Source organism: Carettochelys insculpta, chromosome 5, assembly GCF_033958435.1.
Source record: "Carettochelys insculpta isolate YL-2023 chromosome 5, ASM3395843v1, whole genome shotgun sequence".
Classification (NCBI taxonomy): Eukaryota; Metazoa; Chordata; order Testudines; family Carettochelyidae; genus Carettochelys; species Carettochelys insculpta.
In genome coordinates, this window is record NC_134141.1 from 57,462,600 (window position 1) to 57,487,500 (window position 24,901).

At 44.7% G+C, this 24,901-nt stretch overlaps 1 protein-coding gene across 11 annotated transcripts in view; it reads right to left on the reverse strand.

The window, feature by feature from the left end:
- Positions 1 to 24,901, reverse strand: part of AOPEP (aminopeptidase O (putative)) — a 436,790-nt gene that overhangs the window by 360,783 nt on the left and 51,106 nt on the right. For all 11 annotated transcript variants that reach the window (XM_074995130.1, XM_074995128.1, XM_074995129.1 and 8 more), the window contains 3 exons: positions 22,756 to 23,711; positions 13,088 to 13,254; positions 879 to 1,035 (listed from right to left, as the gene is read on the reverse strand). In XM_074995130.1, coding sequence (XP_074851231.1) covers positions 879 to 1,035; positions 13,088 to 13,254; positions 22,756 to 23,603 — 1,172 coding nt within the window. In that variant the 5' untranslated portion in view covers positions 23,604 to 23,711. The remainder of the gene's footprint in view (positions 1 to 878; positions 1,036 to 13,087; positions 13,255 to 22,755; positions 23,712 to 24,901) is intronic.

The following is a 24,901-nucleotide window of genomic DNA, read 5'->3' on the forward strand; positions in this document are numbered from 1 at the left end:
GTAGAGGCAATAGAAACACATGTTACAAATATATAAATATGCAAGGATCCCCAAAATTTATCTAAATGCATAAAAATTTCAAAGTTGTTAACAGTACTCTAGTTAGCTCACTTCTGCAAAATAGAACAAAAGGCACTTCTAAGTGAAACTTTAGAGATGGAGCCTATTAAAAGTAAGAGAACACTGACTCAGAAAAAATGCTTAGCCTAAGAGCCCCTCAAGAAATCACCCTTTTATTTTCAATATGCAGAGTGTGATTAATTCTGTTTAAGCATTTTCACAATCCAAACAGAAACAGAACTGGAATCAAAACAACTTCAGTGACTCAAAAAGCAATCAAGAAACTTCTTATTTAATTTCTAACTCAACAAAAACAGAAAGCATTTAAGGATTTTGCAAAGCCAATGGTTATAGATAAGGAGATTCTGCAGAGTTTGAAAATTCTGTTAACTAGGCTGAACACATGTAGAAACGAATTGTCATTTTCCATGAACCCTTTTTTTTTCTACATAAGCAACATACCTTTGCCTTGTGGCACCCTACACACTAACAGATTTTTGGAGCATAAACTTTCGTGGGCAAAGATCCACTTCCTTGGATACATCTGACAAAATGGGTCTTCACCTACAAAAGGTTAAGCTCCAAAAAATTTGTTAGTCTATAGGGTGCCACAGGACTTCTCATTGTTTTTGCTGATGCAGGTTAACGCGGCTCCCCTCTGATACTTGATGCTTCTGCCTATTCTTCACCCTGAACTTACTTCCCCCAGAATTTTTTTCTGCTCTAATCAGAAATGATCTGCTGTGGTTTCTCTGTTAAAATGACTTACTTACATGTTCACTCAAACGTTTATTTTTTAGTAATACCCAATCACCAACCTGAGATCATCCCTTGAAACCAGAGAGGAAAACTCCTTATTTGTTTGGATGTCAGTTGTGCAGGGTTCCTTTTTAACTTCTGTCCAACACCCAATAGCAATTGTAAAGGTGGAAGCTGGCATTGGCATGGTCACATAATAGTACCAACTTAAGAGACCTATGAATACAAAAAGCACCACACAGCAATTACCTTCTAGGTCAGAGAACAATTTCCCAGAATAAGCCCTTTCAAATTTCAGCACAATTGAGATTTTAAGCCAAACCTCTTCTCCCACCTAACCTCTTTTTTGTGCTTGTTGTCATTGTTCAAGAAGGAACCACAACTTGTTTTTATTCAGTCACACAGTTTGATACATGACAGTTATATCTTACTTACCTTGGAGATTGAAAACAATATTAGTCAATTGTTTAGACCTATAAACTTAAATTCAGTGTTATCCTCTGATCCTAGCCAGCTACGGAAAAATTACATCCAGCATTGTGACATTATAAATTTAAAATATCATGAAAACATTCAGTACTAGTACTCCAGAACAATGAATCATGGGTGGAATCAAACAGGATCTTTAAGTCCTTTAACAAAGGAGACTTTTCTTACTTAAAAATTAGAGTCCTTTAAAAATTGACTTCCATAATGCTACCTTTCTTTTAACAGTATGGTTTGTCTCTTTAAGATTGCAGACTCCATAGCCATGTCTACACGTGCACGCTACTTCGAAGTAGCAGCACTAACTTCGAAATAGCGCCTGTCACGGCTACACGCGTCGGGTGCTATTTCGAAGTTAACTTCGACGTTAGGCGGCGAGACGTCAAAGTCGCTAACCCCATGAGGGGATAGGAATAGCGCCCTACTTCAATGTTCAACATCGAAGTAGGGACCGTGTAGTCGTTGCGCATCCCGCAACATCGAAATTGCGGGGTCCTCCATGGCGGCCATCAGCTGAGGGGTTGAGAGACGCTCTCTGCAGCCCCTCACCTCAATGGTGGCCGCGTGGAGCAGCCCCTTAAAGGTCCCCTCCCCCTCCCTTCCTGTGCAGGAAGCTGAGAGCACGTGCAGGCAGCAGCCCAGACACGCGGCCAGCCTGCACGTCCCTCAGCAGCCACAGGACCCTCAATGGCCGCCCGGCAGCCCCCCCAGTGCCCCCAGGGGACCCCCCCAAAGGGAGCCAGGGCAGCCAGCCCAGCCAGGCGGGCAGCCAGGCTGGCAAGCGGCAGCGGGGCCCCTCCTCGACGGAGGCCGAGCTGCGGGACCTGCTGGGGCTCTGGAGTGAGGAGGAGGTGCTCCAGGTAATGGGGAGCAAGAGGCGGAACGCGGATGCGTTCGCTTGGCTGGCCGACGGCCTGGCTGCCCGGGGTCACCCTGCCCGCACTCCTGATCACGTCAGGAGTAAGGTGAAGGAGCTGCAGCAGGGTTACTCCCGGGCCCGGGATGCGGCCGGCCGATCTGGGGCCGCCCCCGTCACTTGCCCCTTTTACAGGGAGCTGAGGGCCATCCTGGGCCCCCGGCACACCTCCTCCCCTCCGGCCACCCTTGATACTTCGGCCGACGAGCCCCAGCAGGCCCTTCAGCCGGAGTCCGCCCCAGAGGTAAGCCCCACACCCCGGGGACCCCCCCTGGAGCCCACCCCCCGGGACATCGCGGCAGGAGGAGGAGGAGGGGGGCTCCTCCTCCGCAGAATCCGGGCTGCAGATCCTCCTCCTGCCATCCCGGAGCAGCAGCTGGGCCTCCGCCCCCCGGGGATCTCCGGACCGTGGGAGTGGACCGACAGGTATGTACCCGCCTCTGGTGTACACCCCTGGGCTTGAGGGGCGGGGGGTAATAGATACGTGTCCAGGGCCCCCCACATGCTCACATGGCCATGGCCCCAAGGACACCAGGGCCATGTCCCTCACAGCAGTGCATCAGCCCCTGCCCCCCCGCCACCCCGCACGACAGTGCCATGCCCCATCCCCGGGGCAGGGGGGAGCGGAACCTCGAGGGGCCCCTGGGAGGAGGGGGTGGGACACCCCGCAGTAGCAGCAGCAGCAACAGCAGCATGTGATGGAGTGGGGGGAGTGCCAAAGGGAGACTCAGGCTAGATATGAACAACAAGAGCCGAATAGCTCCCAGGGGCAAAGGAGGATCGTGGGGCTACAGCTGGCATGTGACACCTCTGCCCTGAACAAAGAGGAGGGAGGAGCCGAGCTGGCTTTGAACTGGGGGGGGAGGGCAGGGGCCACAGGTAGAGGCTAGGGGAAGGGAGAGCTGGAAGGCAGCCAGCCTGAGGAGGGGGAAAGCTGCATCCCAGAGGGGCACCCCTTGGGGTCTTCTCCCCACGACGGGTTGGAAGGACTGTGTCTTCTGACAGCTGGTGCTGTCACTCCTGGGAGAAACTGGGCATCTGTGGCCTAAGAAACCTCTCCTGTCAGACCCTGCGGAGTGAAGTGAGAGTCGCTTCCACCAGGGGACGGGGTGCAGTGCAGGGGGACCCCTGAACCCCATCCATCACAGCAGCATCTCCCGGGGACGGGGATGGGGAACCTGCAGCACAGGGCTGGGGGGACAAAGGCCACGGCTAGGGGACCACACTAACGCCTGTCTCCATTCTTCTTCCCCACTCCTCTCCTGTGTCCCGCACCTGCACCATCGGAAGGACCGGAAGAGAGCACCGGCGAGGCATCAGGGGTCCCGGAGACCCCTCCGGGGCCATCGCTCCAGGCAAGCCCCTCGGCCGAGGACCGACCGGCCCCACGGTGGGCTAGATGGCGGACCCCGCGCCACCACCAGCCAACGGCGACGGACCCCCAGCTGCTGGCCATCCACGTCGGCCGCTGGAGGTCGCGGAGCAGCACCTGCACCTGCAAGAGCGGGCGTTGGCCTGGCGCCAAGAGGCATGGGGGGCCTACATGGAGACTTTCAACCGCCTGGTGGACTACCTGGCCCCCCATGCCGCACCGGCCGCCGCAGCGTCCACCCTGCCTGCTCCACCCGCCGCACCACCAGCTGCTCCGCACGTCGCCGTCCCGTCTGCCGTCGCCACGCCACCCACCGCCAAGGGCCGAAGCGCCGAGGGACCCCTGGAGCCAGCTGAGACTCGCCGGGCATATCTTCCGGTCCGCCCCGCCCCCAGCCAGCCCCGGACAGGGCTGCGGCCGCGGCGGGGCTCCCAGCCGCCCACGCCCAGTGCCGGACTTCAGGGGCGAGGGGCCCGGGACGTGGCCCCCCCCCTTGTATATAGTTGGGACTTATTAATTTGTGCCCCCCGTTTGCCCCGTCCCCCCCATGTAAATAGTTCTCCCCTTTATCCTCCCTGGTTTTCTTTTTATTACTGAACAAACTTTTTTATTACTATTGTTTTATTTGTACATTTTACTTTGGTTCCACACATGTTGTATATAGTTTATTCTTGTTTTATTTATAGTTAAAAAAAAAAGTTCTAAAAGAAAAAGCAGTTTAAGTTCAGCCACAAGTGCGTGCTGTCATTTGTCCAGGAAAAGTGGGAGTGGGGTGCGGTTGGGTGCTCCATGCTGTGGGCGTTGGGGCAGGGAGTGTGGTGGAGGAAGGGGTGGGCAGTGGGGGGCCTGGCAGAGTTCACCCCGCGGCCTCATCATCGAAGTGGGCCCGCAGGGCCACCTGGACCCGGGTCCCTTCGGGGTCCACCTGCCGACTGGGGGCAGCAGGTGGCTGCACGTCGGCCCTGCCGGCCTCCACAGCCCAGCCCTGGAAAAAGGCCTCCCCCTTGCTCTCCATCAAATTGTGCAGGGCGCAGCAGGCACCCACAATCAGGGGGATGTTGTTGGGGCCCGCATCCAGGCGGGTCAGGAGACATCTCCAGCGTCCCTTCAGGCGGCCAAATGAGCGCTCCACCACCTGGCGCGCATGGTTCAGGCGCTGGTTGAAGCGCTCCTGGCTAGCAGAGAGATGGCCCGTGTACGGGTGCATGAGCCAGGGCCGGAGGGGGTATGCCGCATCTGTGATGACGCAGAGGGGCATGGTGGTGTCCCCCAGAGGGATCTCCCGCTGGGGGATGTAGGTCCCCGCCTCCAGCCGGCGGCACAAGTCCGAGTTCCGGAAAACCCGGGCGTCGTGGGTGCTGCCAGGCCAGCCCACATAAATGTCCTGGAAACGGCCCCGGCTGTCCACCAAGGCCTGGAGGACCACAGAATGGTAGCCCTTGCGATTGATGTAGCATCCTCCACTGTGATGCAGGGCGCGGATGGGGATGTGAGTCCCATCCAGAGCCCCAAAGCAATCGGGGAAGCCCAGGGTGGCAAAGGCGGCGATGGTGGCATCTGGGTCCCCCAGCCTCACGAGCCTGTGCAGGAGCATGGCATTGATGGCACGCACAACCTGCAGGGAAAGCACATGGGACAGCACCAATGAGGGGTGAGCAGGGTGTGCGTGGCCCTGCCCTGCCCTCCCCTCCCCTCCCCTCCCCTGCCCTGCCCTCCTCTGCCCTGCCCTGACCTCCTCTGCCCGGGACCCCTCCCCCGCCCTCCCCTCCCCTCCCCTCCCCTGCCCTGCCCTCCCCCCATGGGTTCTCTTACCTCCATGAGGACAGCCCCGACGGTGGCCTTGCCAACGCCAAACTGCTGTCCCACGGATCGGTAGCTGTCTGGAGTGGCCAGCTTCCAGACAGCAATGCCGACCCATTTCTCCACAGGGAGGGCACGCCGCATGGCGGTGTCCTGGTGCCTGAGTGCGGGGGTGAGCCACGGGCACAGCTCCAGAAATGTCTGCCGGCTCATCCTGAAGTTCCTGAGCCAGTGGTCGTCGTCCCACTCCCCAAGCACCAGCCGCTCCCACCAGTCGGTGCTGGTGGGGTAGCTCCACAGCCGCCGGCGTGTGAGGCAGGGGTCGGGGCGGGGTGCTGCAGCGTTGGAGGTTGAGCCCTGCTGCCCTGGGGGCAGCTCCTCCTTCGGTGTAGCAAGGAGGTGCTCAGCTGCCTCCCGCATGGCATGGATCAGGGCAAGCCCTGCTCCTGCCGGGAGGGCTGGGTGGACCTCTGGCTGCTGCTGCTGCTGCTGCTGCTGCTGGGGGTCCATGCCTGCGTCACCCGGGGTCTGTGTGCCTATGGCTCCTCAGACCGCGTGCTGTGCAGGCTGAGTGTGTCTGGGAGGGGCCCTTTAAGGGAGCAGCTAGCTGTTGCCCTAGAAGCGCTAGTCCGCCCTGTGACCCTGTCTGCAACTGTGCCTGGCATCCCTATTTCGATGTGTGCTACTTTGGCGTGTAGACGTTCCCTCGCAGCGCCTATTTCGATGTTGTGCTGCGCAACGTCGAAGTTGAACATCGACGTTGCCAGCCCTGGAGGACGTGTAGACGTTATTCATCGAAATAAGCATTTCGATGAAGGCTTCACGTGTAGACGTAGCCCATAAGGGATGGCCCACATTTTCCATATGTTCTGCACATCACAGAGCACCCTATTAAAGTCTAAGAAAAATAAGTAACTCATATGATATCTGCCTGGCGATGTGAAATGGCCAATGTGTCTACATGTCACTGAGAAGTCAAGAATCAGATTCAGTTTCAAGGAGGAAGCATCTGCTTAGTATAGGAATACAATTAAGCAGAATCCATTTAGAGACGTGGGAGGAAGTTAGTTTTGGAAGCCATGAAGTTATTGCGGATAAACCTACATACAGGATTATTATTATTATTATTATTATTATTGCCTCTCTCTCTCTTTCTCTCTTTTTTCCTTTTAAGAAAAGTAAGAAAACCCTAACTAAGGGAAAATATTCTGACATTGCCTGATCCAAGTAGCCAGAGCTCACCCAGGCCACATATCAGCAAGTACAAGAGGCAATTCTCCCCTTCTAGGCCTAAAGACTCCAGACAGTAGACACAACCAAATCAGGGTGGAAAAGGGGAATGGAAAAGAAGGAGTTGGGCTGTACAATGGAGCCAGCCGGGGCTACCTGTTTTCAATGCACCCTCCTGGACCCTGAACTTTGCATAGGAGACCCACACACATACTCTGGAAGCACTAAGGACCTGAGTGGTGCCTCTGTCCTGTGGCTTGGAGGCAATGGGAAAGGGAAATCTGAGACACTCTGTAAGAACAGGAGCATCCAAACAAATGACCACTGAATTTTCAGAGAACTTTCTGCTTTTGTCTGGGTTTTCTCTGGCCTGTGCAGACTGACTGGTTGCTCTAGTTTTCCCCTGGCCTCACAATCTCTGCACCTCAGCTTCATTACAAACTACCCCCATATCCTCTTTTCCCTGACCTTTCCCTCTCTTTCCATCCCCTCCCTCTCTTAATTAAAACCAGCCTGAATAAATTCAGAGGAACTAACGCGACACATTTGTCACCAAGACATTTTCACTCTGCTTGTGTGTTCTACCCCTTCCTTCACCCTCTTCCTGTCTTGTCTAGATTGTAAGCATTTCAGGGCAGGGACCATTTACCAAGCGTCAGCCATCCCTGGCATGCATGCTGAGTGGCATGCGAGCCAGTTTACCTAGGCAGGTCAGGCAGGAGATCAGCCCTGTCCTCCTTCCCCATACAAATACTCCAAGGGCTGGGGCCAGACTCACATCCCCATCAGCCCTTTTGCAATAGGTGAGGCAGCTGGAGTTCCTGCTGAAGCATAGGGCTGGGGCCAGAGCCCCCATTGCAGCATGGGACTGGGGCCAGACCCCAGCCACAGAGTCCCCATTGGAGCACGGGGCTGGGGCCAGAGCACCTGCAGCAGATCCCCCACCACAGCACAGGGCATGGGACTGGGACCTGAGTACAATTTCCAAGTCAAATGCAGTAAAGGAAGAAAGAAATTATGAAACGGAATTATGAAAATAGCAACAGGAGGAAGAGATGCCTTTTTTAGCTGAGTTTTGAAAGAAGACAGAGTCAATGGGGTAAGGATACAGAAAACTCTTCCAGATGGGATGGGGTGAAGGCTCCTTATCTTATAAAGGAAAAGGCTCTCACAAAAAGAAGGAGATTTTTCTAACAGGAAAGAAGGTAGACTAGCTGTAGACAAAAAGGGTAATGGGCACAGTGAGGCACTAATTCAGTATGGTAGACTGGAGTGAGCAAGGCTGTGCAATGTTTTAAAACAAGAAGACAGTTTAAACAGAATGTCGAAATGAAAGGAGAGACAGTTTAGCAGTGTAACGTGATGGTGATGTGTTTATGTTGCTTCTGACGTGAGAAGAGATTGGCAGCAGTATTCTGCATATGCTGAAGTCTCAAGAGCTTTGATTTTTGTATTTTTGTTCTACTCCCCTCCACATCAAAAGAGGAGCAAAGCACACCACACAGAGAGGGTCACACTATCTGAGGTCCAACTAACTTCACAAAGCTAGAAGCTTATCAGCAAGTCCTGAAAGAGAATGGAAGCCTTCAAAACAAGCACCAAAAAGGGACTGAAAGACAGAAACAAACTTGGTTTTCTCTTCACATGAACTTTCAAACCTCTAAAGATCCATATTTACAAAATTCAATATCTTACTCATCCTACATCCTCTGTCTTTGTGCAGGCTCTGCAGAAACCTTGAATGCACTGGAGATCCCCATCATCCCACCATGAGGCTCCTTTTGTGCTTTATAGATGGTACTGAACCACAGTCCACTACTCACAAGACTGACGGGGGTAATTTGCTTGTAGCCCAGAATGTACTGAATGCTGTACAACTGACAAAAAGTCTCAGAGCACAGGGTGAGATTAATAAGGTTTCACCACTGTGGCTCCTGATGAGTGAACTGGCCTTTGTGCAGGTAACACTCCCTGCCAGTAACCATCGTGAACTGCTACTACTGGTAGGATATCATTTGTTCCTCACAATTTGTCTTCCCCTCTCCCTCAATCTCAATTTTCCATTTGCTTCTTTTTGTTTTTAATGTCTGTCACTTGTTCTAATTTTAATTTTTGTCCCTCCTAATTTCATTATCTTTCCTCTTTCCCAGCACTTGCTTTCTTCTTCTCTCTTGTTATCTCCCTTTTCTGCAGTGTTTCCTCTTCCCCTTCTTTTGTTGCTCTGCTCTCTCTTAACAATGCCTTCGTGTGGCTCTCTTGAAAAGAGCACCACCTATAGGGAAAGCGAAAGCAGTGTATATGCACACAGGACAGGGCTTCCTCCTTGCAGTGCGAAACACCCTTCTGCATGGGTTCCACTGTTTGAGAACAAATAAATGTTCTTTACTAATTTTGGGGTGCTGAGTTCAAAAATTATAATCAACTTTTGCCCATGAAATACAGATTTTCTGAAAACTGGAGTCTACTTTTTCAAAAAATTCTGTTATAATGTGTTATACATTATATGCTGTGACTTATTTTCAAGAACTTAAAACTATATGTAGCAACTTATTTTCAAGAACTTGGCATGCACAAATACCTCAAATTGATTGAATTCATCAAAATGAATGCCAACTAGCTTAATTTTGTTGAAGAGGATTGCCTATGTAATGTAGAAGGGTAGAACATTTGAAACAAGCATGGTATTTCTTATCCAGACCTCTCTCTGCAATATGGCCGATACCACATGGACCTGATGTACCTATCTCCAACTCACCAAATTGTCCTGAAAATTTCATGTCATCTTCTGACACCGATTCTGATAATGTTGGAGGTGATACTGAGTATGAATCAGAACACACCAGCAATGAGCCACAACTTTTCACCCAAAGTGAGTTGAATGACTTGGTAAGAGACCTGGATATGCCTAAAGATTCTGCAGAGATTTTGGGATCCAGACTTCAAGAGTAGAATTTGCTTTTCCCTGGGACAAGTTTTACATGGTACAGAAACTGTGAGAAAGAGTTTGTTCCACATTTTTCTCTGGATGGTCTATTGGTAGACTGCAATAACATTGCCGGATTAATAGAAAGTTTGGGGACAGCTTACAAACCAGGTGACTGGAGACTATTTATTGACTCTTTAAAGACAAGCTTAAAAGGTGTTCTACTTCATAATGGCAATCAATATGCCGATGTTTCTGTTGCCCATTCTGTTCACTTAAGACAAACCTATGAAAGTCTGGACAAATATCAGAGAGGTAGCCATGTTAGTCTGTATCTTCAAAAACAACAAGAAGTTGTGTGGCACCTTATAGACTAACAGATATTGTAAAGTACAAACTTTCATGGGCAAAGACCCGCTTCATCAGATGCATGAGTCAAAACTTATGCATGAAGTGGGTCTTTGCCCACGAAAGCTTATGCTCCAAAATATCTGTTAGTCTATAAGGTACCACAGGACTTCCTGTTGTCTATGAAAATCTTGAGCTGCTCTTGAAAAGGTGCATTATCCAGTGCATGAATGGACTGTATGTGGAGCTCCAAAAGTGCTATGTATGCTGCTTCATCAGCAGGCTGGTTACATAAAAATGCCTTGCTTTTTATGTCAATGGGATAGCAGAGCAAGAGATCTTCACTGGGTAAGGAAACAGTGGCCGCCAAGGGAGAGTTTGACTCCCAGCTCCAAGAATATGATTCATGAAAAACTGATTGAGCTCAAGAAGGTACCACTACCTCCACTCTATGTTAATCTACGTTTGATGAAACAATTTTTGAAAGCATTAAACAAGAATGGTGACTGTTTCAAGTACATTTGCAACAAGTTCCCAGATTTGAGTTACCAAAAAGTTAAGGAGGGAGTCTTTGTGGATCCTCAGATCAGGAAACTGATTCTTGACGCTAACTTTGAAGAAACCAAGAATGACACAGAGAAAGACATTTGTGTGGCCTTCAGAAATGTCACACAAAACTTCTTAGGGAATAACAAAGATCCTGATGATAAAAACATTGCTGCCAACAAGATAAACAAATTTGAAAGACTTGGATGCAACATGAGTTGAAAGTTCATTTTTTGCATTCCCTTCTAGATTATTTTCCTTAAAATCTTGGAAGTGACAGTGAAGAGCAAGGAGAAAGATTTCATTGGGATATTAAGATGCTGGAAAAGAGATATCAAGGATGCTGGGATGTCACCATGATGGCTGATTACTGCTGGTCCCTGAAGAGAGGGACTGATAGTGAAATGCATAAAAAGTTGTCAAAAACACATTGACTCAGTCACATCTAATAATTTAAAATTACTCAGATGTTAAATTTCACACTTCACTCCTTTGTTCTTTAAACAAGGAGTTACAACAAACCTTCTAAAAAACAGCAACAGAGAGGAAGCCGTGCTAGTCAAAACACTATCAAAAGAAAAAGCAGTCAAGTAGCACTTTAAAGACTAGCAAAATAGTTTATTAGGTGAGTTTTTGTGGGACACACCCACTTCTTCAGACCAACAAGTGGGTCTGTCCCATGAAAGCTCACCTAATAAACTATCTGGCTAGTCTTTAAAGTGCTACTTGACTGCTTTTTCTTCTAAAAGAACTATAACTTAACTATCTACCAAGTTTTTCATGCATAAGGTGGAATAAAAAGCACGAAAATTGTCCATTTTTTCTTTTTGATTTGTGAAAAATCCTTACATGATAGAGCAAAATGGATGCAATTTTTGAAACCAACATAGCAAAATTATGTAAAGTCTCCAATTTTTATCAAAACAACTAAAATGTTGTTTAAATTTTCAGACCAGTGTAACACTCCATATCACTGAAACATTTCGATGCTATGTAAGGGCTGAGGGGAAGAAAAGGAAAATAGACAGTGTTTCTTGCAGAAAATAGAACAGAATCTTCCCATTAAATTTTTATACCTAATTTTCCACATGTTATTCCATCCCTAAAATCAGCTGTGCTTTAAAATTACTAAATTTCTATACATACAAACAAATTGAAACCAGCATACTTTTAAACTACTTTCCAACAGATTATTCTTGAAGATCCATTTTCTACCTGTACATCAGTTTCACATATATAAACCAACTAAGCAAGAATGGGAAAATGCAATCTATTTACAAGTTGTGGGAAAAGCTTTTAAAAAGGAACTTAATTTTTTCAAATAAAAATGAGGTAGATGACTTTAAGTTTCTTTGTACATATAAACTGTCTTTTAAATGCACATTTAAACTGTTTTGAACCATTTTGAATGTGTACATTATAACTAAATTAAACAAAAGTGTTAGTATATCTTATTTCCTATCCTACTAAAATGATATTTTATATTGCCACTTTCACCTCGAATAATTCTTTAATATCTTAAATGCAAACTAAGGTTCATGTTAGAGATAAATATAAAATACACAAAAACCTATACAATAAATATATACATTTACTTAGTACAGGTTACTTCAGTCATCACTGAAATTCAGCCACCTCTGATGAAAAACACTATTATGTTTAATAGGAGGGTGGTGAAGCATTGGAATGGTCTACTCAGGGAAGTAGCGGAGTCTCCATCCCTGGAAGTGTTTGCCTCGCCTCAACAAAGCCCTGGCGGGGCTGATCTGATGGGTTTGGTCCTGCTTAGAGCAGGGGGCTGGACTTGAAGGCTTTTTTAGGTCTCTTCCAGCTCTGTTGTTCTATGATTCTAAATGCCCCTGCAAATCAGGCTGCATACTTAGGTGCCTACATATGGATTTAGATGCCTAACCTGAGGCATTCAAATTTGAAAATACTGACCTTAAAAGTCTGCAAAGAGAGCTAAAAAGTAACCCTGTGAAAAATGAGCTTTCACACATGGCACCTTGGTTCTCCCTTCACTTTGTGCATAGAGACTGTGATGAAGTGCAGCAAACTAAAGGAAAGACAAAACTCAGACCATGCCTTGAATAACTCTAAGCAGGCAGGCAGTTGTGACTACTAGCAGCCACTGTATTAACCCCAAAAGAAGTGGAAATAAAGCTGATCTTTCATGGACAGTTGGCACCAAACTGAGATCATCAATTCATTTCAAATTGTTCACCAAGCAGATGTATATGGGCAACAACCTTCAGTCACTAACAGCCTGTGCTAAACTGAACTGTTATCAATGCTTTCAGCAGTCTGTGGGCTGATCTGCAAAAAACTTAGCTGCAAGTTTACTGAAACTAAGTCCACTAGTGAACTGTGTGACATTTACACCTGAAAAAAACAGAAGCCAGTATACCCCAGAGGATGGGGTACCACATAAGAAGTTACAACAACTGTGTACTCCTCCCAGCTGCAAAGTCTTGGGCATATCACATGGCCTCCCTTTACCTGAATTTTCCTCTCTATAAAATGGACATAATAATGCACACCCACCTTTGCCAACTGCTTTCAGGCTCTTTATTAGCATAATTTTGTATAACACATGAATAAATAAATAAATAAATAAATAAGCAACATATACACATATATACTGCACCTCCTTGAAGTTGTGTTGGTTCTGCTGAATTTTCACCACTCATTAAAACAACAAAGCAAGAAGCTGTTCGAACTGTAGTCTGCCATGTTGACATGGCAACTGGTGGTTCCTGGCATGGAAAAAGGGCCCTGTTGTTTATTGGAGACCCGATTGTATAAACACATGGCCTATAGGGAGGGGAAAAAGGATAAAAACAAAAGTGATGTCATTATTACTGTAAAATATGCAATGGTGAAGGCTGAGTAGAATTTATCTTACATATAGAAATTCAAACCTACTAACTGGTTTTCCAACATCTCACTATGTCTGGGTTTCAGTGCAACATGATATGAACCAACCAAAATACCAAACCTTGAAGTTTTGCTTTTATACATCCTAACAGATTAATTTATAAGTAAGAAGCATCAGAGCTAAAAATGGTATAGAGACTCCCATCCTTTCTGCTCCTTTGTTCTATGGACCATAAATTCTCCAGCCACTTGGAATTGTAAACCCAAGTGACCCAGGTGAGTATTTTAAAACTACCACTTTTTTGTTGCCTATTCTCACTACTTTAACATGATTCTCACAATCCCTGGTGTTTTCCCTTAAGTGCCAGCTACTAGAGTCAAATAACTATATGACAATCTCAGTTTTCAACTAAAAAAAGGAAAAAAAATTAATTTTACAAATCTCATAATTTCAGAGAAAAGCTTGAAAAATATGATCAGTGTGCCCTAAACTGTGCCAAAAATAAAAGAACCCATGTTTTAAAAACCCATGATTTTCAAGCTAATCTTATTATTCTGGAGGTTTAACACTTAATTTTTGAATGCTTGGGATTGGCCATATAAGAGTCAACTATTTATTAATTGGAATTAATAATTGGACAAGTGACCAAATCCTGTAGAAAGCTTAGTTGGTGCCACATCTTTTGCAAAGGCCATTATAGTTCAGAAATACACTGACTTCAGTCACTGAATTCTTTCCCAAAAACCAAGCCCTTACTGCATAGGAGGAATGAAAAGAAGCTGTCAGCTGCATGGCAGTACAGATGAAAGTACCATTGATCTTTTTGTTTAATATGCCATGTTGCTTTTTGAAGGGACATAAGGCCTACTAGCTCCTGAGTTACTAAGGGTGATCTAGCCCTAGGGAACAAACCCCAGAGTGAAGTGAATTCTTCAAAGTTTTATAGCCTATTGGCCTTTTACTCCCATCTTAATCTTTGAGGCAGTAGCAGGGCTGTTCTTCATACTACTTTTCAAAGGGGCACAGTCACTAGCCCTATTCCCAGACTACCCCCCCCAGAAAACTCAGGAGAAGAACAGGCTTAAAAGCAAATAAACATTACATGGTGACTAGTATCAGAGAGGCAGCCGTGTTAGTCTGTAGCTTCGAGAACAACAAGAATTCTTGTGGCACCTTATCAACTACCAGATAATTTGGAGCATAAGCTTTTGTGGGCATAGACCTGCTTCATCAGATGCATGAAGCGGGTCTTTGCCCACAAAAGCTTATCTGTTAGTCTATAAGGTGCCACAAGACTTCTTGTTGTTTTCTAAACTTTACAAACATCCTCTAACATTCACATTTCTATGGGGTGAATGGCTGAAGGTTACAACCTTTGGTAAGCAGGCATCCACTAGAAATGAATGGGTCTCTGCCACAAAAAAGAACAGTGCACACCAATGGGAGCAAAAATGTCTTTAGATGAGGAAAGAGGTGCAGGGGAAGAATAGGCAGGTCACTTACTCCCTAGAACAGGAGTCAGCAACCCCTGGTATGGGTGCCAACAGTGGCATGCAAGCCAATTTTCATTGGCATGTGAGGCAGTAGCTCAGCCCTGCCCCTTCTAGTTCATGCAGTCTGGAGCTCGCACAAAGTTGTGCCACCTGTGGATTTACAAGAGACCAGCTAATGTTAACAATCACAACCTGAATGGAAAAGCTCTGCATCCCAAGTTATTAATGAAGCTGTTGTAAGTGGGACTATTAGTGACTTTAAAAAGTATCACTGGCACACAGAGCGTACATAGAGGTCAAAAGGTCAACTTTTGGCACTCTGCCCCAGAAAGATGGCTGATCCCAGCCCTAGAAGATATATTTGGGGCACAAAGTGTCTAAGAAGGAAATAGTAGGTTAGCTAATACATGGAAAGGCCACAAAAACACAGTATTGCAGGAAGAGAGCCCAGCTACTCCAGGGAAGAGTCCCTTTAAGCAGTGGTACAAGTAGAATTTATTTCTTACTGGTAAGGTGGAGGCACCAGCTAACAAGACAGCACGTGACCTCCACACATGACTCTTCCCACCATGCCCCTCCCTGCGGCTTCCACGATCTCTTCATTCCCTTCCCATAATTCAACCCCTTTACCTGGGGCAGAGAGGGCTCCATCTTCCTCCAACTGTGCCAGAGACTGTGGAACTGTAGCAGCAAAAGGAGCAGAACTTGGGGCCACCAACAGCACCTCCACCACAGCGCTACTGCCCAGCCCTTTCATGTAGCTGCACTGGACAGCAGCCCCACCAGAGGATAGGTCTAGGCAGCCAGGCAAGGGTAATACAGTTGCACCAGAGGAGTTGATGGTGTTCTGCTCCTTTCCCCACTGTGGTGTCCAGGACAGCCTTGAACGCAAGGACTCTCCCAGAAACTACAGCGAGGAAAGGAACAGATGGTAGGGCCACTGAGCTCGCTTTACTGGACCCAGCTCCACTTCCAGCCTTGTTCTCTGGTGGGGCTCCTGTACCGATGGAGGAGAGCCTGAGAAAGGACTGGAGCAGTACAGCTGCACTGGAGGAGCTGCTGGTGTGGGGCTGCCCAGCAGTCTCACAGTTGGCTCCTCCTGTGACTCTCTGGTATACTGTACAGGCTTTAAACATCTTGCTGGTATGGTGCGCCAGAATGTACTGCCCTACTTGCACTGCTGACTATGAGAAAGGTGATGCTGATACTCAGTTTTTTAGCCAGAATCATGGCCCTGCTAAGACTTTTTAGCTCTGCCAGTGGTCTAAACCAGCTTTAAATCTAAGAAAACTTTGGAGGATTTCCCAGAATGAGGAACTGCACGAGTAATATAGAACCACTGTAATACCTTCCCTGCCAACCCACACTCTCAAACTCTGGCAAAGTGTTGTGCCTACTTGCTGGCAAATCCCAGCTGCTTAGGCCCAAGTGTAGTCAACATGTATATGTTCCAACACACTTGTGAACCCCAGCTGCTGGAACAGCCCCTTGGTCCCAAAGCCATTTGGTATGACATAGAACAGCTGAAGACTACTATTCTTTATGGTGAGGTACCATACTGGCAACTAACAGATCACAGCCTAGAATCTTACCCTCACTTTTGTCCCATCCCCACGTTTAAGCTGTGCTGAGAAATGTAAAGCCCTGACCCCAGAATCTGGCGGTATACTCATATTCTAAACGTCACACAGATGTTAGGACATCTTAATTCTAATAACATCTGAGTATCAGCCTACTCTCTACTCATTAACATACGGCACTCTGTAATTTGGTACATATATTATTATTATTATTATTATTATTATTATTAATTATGTTGGTGCTCGGAGATCCCTACCAAAATTGGGGCTCCACTATAACAGGGGCTTTAAAAGCACATAGTCGGAGTCAGACTCTTCCCCAAAGAGCTTATAATCTAAATTCATAGAACAGACTCAGGCTTTGTCTACACTAGAGCATAAAGTCGATTTTAAGACACTTAGCTCAATTATATAGTGTGACTGTCTTCACTGCAAATATCATTAGGTCGATTTTAAGGGGAGCTAAGGTTAACTTTCTCACGCCGCCCCTCTGAGGTGACAAGTATCAGAAGGGTAGTTGTGTTAGTCTTTATCCACAAAGACAATTAGAAGTCCTGTGGCACCTCAGAGACTAACTGATTTTTCTAGAGCCTAAGCTTTTCTGGGCAAAGACCCACTTCACCAGATGCCTGTATTTTGCCCTTCAAAGCTTATCCTCCAAAAAACTGTTAGTTTCTAAGGTGCCACAGGATTTCTCATTGTTTTCCCTCTGATGTGGTCTAATGCCAAGTTTGATTTTAAAAGGTCAAAGTAGTGCTACTGAGAAAACGGCATTACTTTAAATCAATTTTATTGGCCTCCGGAGGTATTCCACAATGCCCCACGTGTCTGTTCTGGGCTGTTTTCATCTCCGCTGCTCTCCAGGTGCACAGGAAGTAAGTAACAGGAAGCCCTGGGGATTACAGTGGATGAGAGGCTGGATATGAGCTAACAGTGTGCCCTTGTAGCCAAGAAGGTGAATGGCATATTGGGGTGCATTACGAGGAGCATTTCCAACAGATGTAGAGAAGTTATTATTCCTCTCTATTCGGCATTGGTGAGGCCGCATCTGGAATACTGCATCCAGTTTTGGGGGCCCCAGTAGAGAAAGGATGTGGATGCATTGGAGCAGGTCCAGCAGAGGGCAACGAAAATTATTAGGGGGCTAGAGTACGTAACCTATGAGGAGAGGCTAAGGGATTTGGACTTACTCAGTTTGCAGAAGAGAAGCATGAGGGGCAATTTGATAGCAGCCTGCAACTACCTGAAGGGGGGCTCTAAAGAGGAAGGAAAGAGGTTGTCCTCAGTAGTGACATATGGCAGAACGAAGAGCTATGGTCCAAAGTTACAGAGGAGGAGGTGTAGGTTGGATATTAGGAAAAGCTATTTCACCACGAGGGTGGTGAAGCACTGGAATGTGTCACCTAGAGAGGTGCTGGAATCTCCATCCCTAGAGATTTTTATATCCCAGCTTGACAAAGTCCTGGCTGGGATGATTTAGTTAGGGTTGATCCTGCTTTAGGCAAGGGGCTGGACTTGATGACTCCTGAGGTCTCTTCCAGCCCTAGGATTTTATGATTATATTTCCTTTTTTGCAGTAATAAGCAGGAAATTATCCTAGCTAGAGATGTTCAAAAGATGACAAACTATTTTCATGAAAAGAATTCTGAAGTTCTTTCAATTTCAAAGGGTTTGAAAAGGACACATTTTTCATGCTTTAAATGATTTTCTATATTGAACATCTCCCCAATGTTATCAAAAATACCAAGCAAATCATCTGAAGCTGACCTAACAGAGCAGAAGCTGCTCCTGTCCTCCAAGCCTGCCTGGACTCAACTCCTCAGTATTGGCTTTAAAATCTAGTCCCACCTGGCACATATAGCTGCAGTGTCACTCAGTCAGATCTGGCACAGCAACTCACATCTTCCCCACATCAGTGTGGCTAGCCAAATCTGAGTGGCATTGCAACCAGTTCACCAAGGTGAACTCCTGTCAGCACCATGAGACAGGAGCCACAGAGCTGCCCCTATGGCAGTCGTGCCAACAGCCAACATAGGCCCTGGGCCAAGGTGGGGGGGACCAGCTCCACTCCCTGGAAGGGGCAAGGGCAAGAGCGGAATGAGCTCCAGGACCCACTGAAACACCAGGTCTGGGAGCAACTGCCCCCTTTGCTATCCCCCCTCTGCCCCATAGGCCCCCTTTCAGCAGGCTTGCTCTATGGTGTAAGTGCAGGGCAGGCTCACTCTGAGACCAATCTGAATGCGTTCTACCACCACAGAGGCAGAACTTCTCCTGGTTTACTTGAAATATTAGAGGAGATTTTAATTTGGAAACCTAATAATAATAGCACATACCTAATCAATCAAAACTGCTTCTTGACTATTTAAGGATCAAATAATAATATTTGCTGAAATATATTACTTACAGGTAGCTAAAATATTACAAGTGGAAGTGGAGCAGAGACCTTTTGCTGCAAATGCCAGGAGAATGGAAAGTAATCATGAGGTCTTTGCTGCAGTCATGAAGAGAAACAGACTGTTCAGATTTCCCAATAAATGCTCAGAAAACCTAAATGTTACAGTCATCCCTATACTGAAAAATCCAGACAGGCTTCAAAATTAATTTGCCGAGAGGTTCAGACAGAAATTTTAAAAGGGACAGAAATATGTTTGCAAACCCTAAAAAGAAAAGATGGACAAGATTTATCTAGAATTCATGGACTCACAATGTTCCAAAGCATATTTCTTGAGAGAAGCTCACTGACTATTTATATACATGACAGTCTTCTTGACAAACAGATAGCCACAGTTACATACAAGGGCTGATGTTTGGAAACATCCTCTGAAAATATCAGCCAGCAGTTCTTTTCTGTTATGAATCTGAACAACTGCAACAAGCATCCTAGAAATCTAGTCACACAAAGTTTGTGTTTTTAAAGCCTTCGGTTGCAAAGATGCAGTTCTACTCTTCCCTCTTTCAATATAACTCAAACACATTTTGCCTCTCTACTCCATTTACTTTAAAACAATAATGGTGTGTATTTACCTCTGCTTAAAGTTACACATAAATTCACCTGTAAATTAGAGGCAGTCTGTGGGGTTGTGGCAAGGGCCTTAATTCTGGTAAGTTTCTGTAGCACTTTTCTTTGGTTCTTATTGCAGTAGAGGTATTTGAGTCTAACAGTAGCCGTGTCTACACGTGCACGCTACTTCGAAGTAGCGGCACTAACTTCGAAATAGCGCCCGTCACGGCTACACGCGCCAGGCGCTATTTCGAAGTTAACTTCGACGTTAGGCGGCGAGACGTCGAAGTTGCTAACCCCTTGAGGGGATAGGAATAGCACCCTACTTCGACATTCAACATCGAAGTAGAGACTGTGTAGTCGTTGCGCATCCCGCAACTTTGAAATAGCGGGGTCCGCCATGGCGACCATCAGCAGAGGGGTTGAGAGACACTCTCTCTCGAGCCCCTGCGGGGCTCTATGGTCACCGTGGGCAGCAGCCCTTAGCCCAGGGCTTCTGGCTGCTGCTGCTGCAGCTGGGGATCCATGCTGCAGGCACAGGGTCTGCAACCAGTTGTCAGCTCTGTGTATTTTGTGTTGTTTAGTGCAACTGTGTCTGGGAGGGGCCCTTTAAGGGAGCGGCTTGCTGTTGAGTCCGCCCTGTGACCCTGTCTGCAGCTGTGCCTGGCACCCTTATTTCGATGTGTGCTACTTTGGCATGTAGACGTTCCCTCGCAGCGCCTATTTCGATGTGGTGCCGCGCAACGTCGAAGTTGAACATCGACGTTGCCAGCCCTGGAGGACGTGTAGACGTTACTCATCGAAATAGCCTATTTCGATGTAGGCTTCACGTGTAGACGTAGCCAGTGTGAGCAGAGCACTGAGAAACAAGATTCTTTAGCTATTCTAAGTTTTGCCATTGAATTCTGTGACCTCAAGGCACTCATACTTAATCTCCCTCCATCTCAGCTTGCTTACCTGTAAACTAGGGGAAACTGTTAATTTATATACATCAAAGGGGGAATTGTGTTACTCAATTAATATATGAATGCCTTTGAGTTAATTATTACTATTAAAATAAGAGATCTATGCTGAATGTTACAAAGTTTAAAGTTTACACAAAGACAAAAGAGGGTGGAATGCTGTTAAAATATTTTGTCCAATATTTTTACATAAAAGTTAGCTGTAAGCTAGCTCAAAAGATCCAGAAATGCACTTCATTAAGTCCAGATACTTCAAGTTTTTTTAAACCCTTTGTTTCCATAGATGATGCTGAATATCTTTGTTTTATTTTAAAAGCTCATTATAGACAAAACTGACTAACATGGCATTATTTCACTCAACCATTGTATTATTTGTATGTATTCAGAGTCCTGCTTGTTTCTTTGGCATGAAAAGTAAGGGGGTTTTATTGCTAGAATGGCTCCAGGAAAGTGAGGTGAACTCTGTTCTAGTTATGCATCAACCTAATTGTCAAATAAACTCCATCTGCACTTTATGAGAGTGAAAGATAAGACAGAAGGAACCAGTATTGACTGTCACACTCCAGTTTTAATTTGCAAAGCTGGCAGTTGCAAAAATCATACTTCTTTCTAAACTGACTATATCTAATATGGAATCATTCACTTAAACAATAAAAGCGGAATCCTAAAAGGACATTTTGACATGACCTAAACCTACAGAACACTTGAGCATAATGTTAAGTAGGTGAACTCACTGATTTCAATGGAGCTAAACATATGGTCAAAGTTAGGGAGACTTGTCATCTTTCCCACACTTCAAGCGAAAATTGTTTTATACATACTTTTATCTTAACAAGTGTACTATTGCAGACTCCTGGGAAAAGGTATGAACAAAAATGGCAAGTCTTCTCTTTTCTGCCCCATAATTTATTGTTCTTGTAACAAGGCTCAAAAAACATCTGTTGTTAACATATAAACCCAAATACCCTGGGGCTGGATGGAAGCTCCTTCTATGAGCATTAATGCATTTTCTAGTATCAAAGGGTTAAATAGGGAATCACTGAAATTCCATGTCTTGGGCCTTAATTTGGAAAAAAGGAATGAAATTAATTATGACCATGTTTAATTTTCTTAGATGGATCCCCATCTGAATCCAGGCTATTAATCCTAATCTTGCTGCTTAAAGAGATATCTGTGGATCATGATATATTTTATTGAACAGTGCATCTTCAATGCATTGTACAAATAATAAAATAGTAAATTATTACAGAATGTCTGCTCCTTCATATTCATTTGAGCAATTTTTGGAAGATTAATGTCCTAGCCTGTAAACTCCTTGGAGAAAGGGCTGACATCTTGCCTGCCTGTACAGTACCATGTGACATTGTATAAAATAATAAAATACTATTAATTAATTTCTTGTTTAAAATTAAAATAGAAAAAAATCATGACAAAGTTCTGTGTGGTGGGGAAAGGAGCTAATCCCTGTATTTATAGATATATCATCTGTAAATCTCATTTTACAATATCTGAAAATAGGGATTCTCATTTTGGTTTGTGATCTGAAAACCTGAGACAGAAAATAGTTTCTGGAATACAGTGATTTAAAAATCAACCTACAGGAGACAGAAAACAAAGCTACAACAAACTAGCTGTTTACTGGTCCTCCCCCTCCCACACCCTTAAACTTGATGGCACAGCACATTTGTTGCTGCTTCTCAGTTTTAAATATCACAATGGACTCATATGATTGTAAATCTGACTTTAAGTGCTCTATACAGCATCATATACATTTACAATACTATGTAATAACAATTTCCACTGAAATTGCAACTCACAACTTACCTGCCATCAGCAATGTATTTTACACTACGCAAAAAGGGAATTTTAAAATTTAGTTAAGAGAAAATTAGCTGGAAAACAGTCTAAACATAAACTTAGCACAATTTTAATAAATAACAAAAGGCTAATTTGTGAGAAATTCTAATAATTATTACTGATACTAACTGTTATGCTAGCAGTTCCTTATGCTAGGAAGGAAAAAGAATGCAAAATACTAAAGTGAAAGTATGTGTCATTTATACATTCGCTCCCATCACCACCACCACAACCCACCTGCCCTCCCAAACACATATCCCTTTACAAGACATGCAACACAATTCACTACTTCTAGTCCTGAATACGCAAACTAAATAAAGGCAGTCAAATTTAGGAACATAAACCTGTTAGGATTTTGTCTGCCCTTGAGTTTACCTGCTTTACAGAAATCCAGTAGAATTCAGACTGCAGATGAAAAGAAAGCAGTGAAAGTGAATGTTTATTTTCTTTGCACAGTTACTCCCATTTAAATGCACCACTCTGAAGTCTTCTCCCCCATGTATAAAATTAACATGTGTACTACTGTACAGCCATAGTTACATACCTGCTACTCTGGTCTGTGGTCCATGTAACCGATCTTCCCTGTGGCTTTGTTTTGTACCATATCCTTATTGAATGAGGAAATTCTCTTGGTATTTGAATCCCTGCTTTCCTTATCTCCAAACTCCAAGTGCCAGTGGAAAACAGAAGCTCTCCACAACCAGGCGCCTGGCTGCAGCGGGTATAATAGTATAACTGTTCTCTCCAACGATCCGCAGGTAAAGTCACAAGTTCATGCACAATCTGATTCCTAACATTTCTCAGCTCTTCAGAAGCACCAGTTAGCTTGGCAAACCTTGTAAATCTTTCGATACCTGGCACAGCAGCAACATCTACCTCCTCGACCTTTAACACAGATAAATCACAGCAGTCCAATACCAGTAAAAAATCTTCGCTCCCATGATTCTCTATGTCACAGCAGTTCTTTGAACTAGAAATCCCAGAAGCCTGTTCCCCGTTGCTATGGTTACCATTTTTATCAGAAGTATCTTTTTCACCTTTAGCACTGACAGTAAAATCATTATATCCTCTTTTAGATGATCGGGCACTTACATTTGTCACAGGAATGTGACAGGGTTCAGATGACCCAGTTTTGCATATTTCATTTGATTGTGAAAAGCAGGCTCCTTCAAAAGCTCTGCCTCCTTTTTTGCATCTGCTCTCAGTCTCAAAAAAGAGAACTATGGTGCCTTCAATAACTTGGTTTTCAAAATCCACATCTAAGTCCAATACATAATGCTTTATGAGCATATGGCGTGTGTTGGCCATTAGGGGCAGGTCATCCTGAGCAGGATCTAGCATTGTTTCCATGTTCCAATTTGCTAGGCAACAGCTTTTCAAATTCTTTGTCATTTCTTATACAACATGTTTCCAGGACTTTCAGCTTCCCAGTTGCACAAATAACTGTTGATTATTATAAGTTAATGTAGTGAATTGCACTTCCATAACTTCTCTCTTACTCTGTAGAGGGAAAAACGAACATTTTAAACAAGTTTTCTGAAATGTCTATGTCTAGAAGATAATTACACCAGAGTTTTTTTATTTTTTTTAACTAAAAAGTTCTGTGGTCAAATATCAAATTACTTTGTTTATACTGAGATAGTGAGCATATTGCTCAAGAACAATTTCAGGATTTGGCAGACAGAAGAGCAGGCAGACTAATCTATATGACAATCATAGAAGATGTTCAAGTGAACAGATTACTCAAAATATTAGTTTGTTAACTGACATAAATGAGCTCTAATGGTACAGCCTCATTAATGGCACTTTCTTTTCACTGCAAATCCTCTGAAAAAGATAAACTGTTATGCAAGATCAAACTTACCTCATTACAACACGTTTTGTTTTTAAAGTGTTGAACATATCATTTTTCATTTCTTGCCTCAACTGACAGCAATTATATTTCTACTGTGATTTTAACAAGCATGAATGCAGGCTAAATAGCCTCATATGTTTTATAGTTTGAGAGTAATAATTTAACATATAAAATGTAACACCAGGGATTAATGTACTTCTTACATTACAACTGGTCTCATTTCAGCACTTCTAGCAAATTACAAGAAAATGAGCCAATTTACTGGGAGGGCATTCTAATTATTCCTTTGAGATTGCTCATTGAGATTTTTCAAATTTATAGTTAGATGCTCAAGGTGTATCATTATATCTTTATATCTGGAAAGCCATTAACATTCTGGATAATACCCTTCTTACAGCAAACAAAAGGTCTTCTACCAGGAAAATATGCAAATACCTATGAAAGGGGAAAAACTGAGATGTATCAACATCTGTAGCAATAAAATACAAAGTTCTTCATAAAAGTTTTGAATCAATACAATCAATACTTTCTTTTTAAAATAGTAGTTGAGTCAGCATTAAAATTGTACAAAATCATTTAGTTCACTGATGTTTTCTTTATTGTAACTGAATATTTTCTGGCATGTTCCATCCATTTTTTGGCTATGCAGTAAGAAATCTTAGAGACAAGAAATTGAAAAAGCTCTTTGGTGATTAGCTTTGTTTCATATCAAAGACTACTACTTCTTTTAAAAACTGAATTAAGTTATACTTTAAAAAATGTTGGGGATTAGAAATTAGAGAAGGGAGAATCATTAGGACATTTAGCCCATTTTCTGCTAATGCAGGAAGGCACT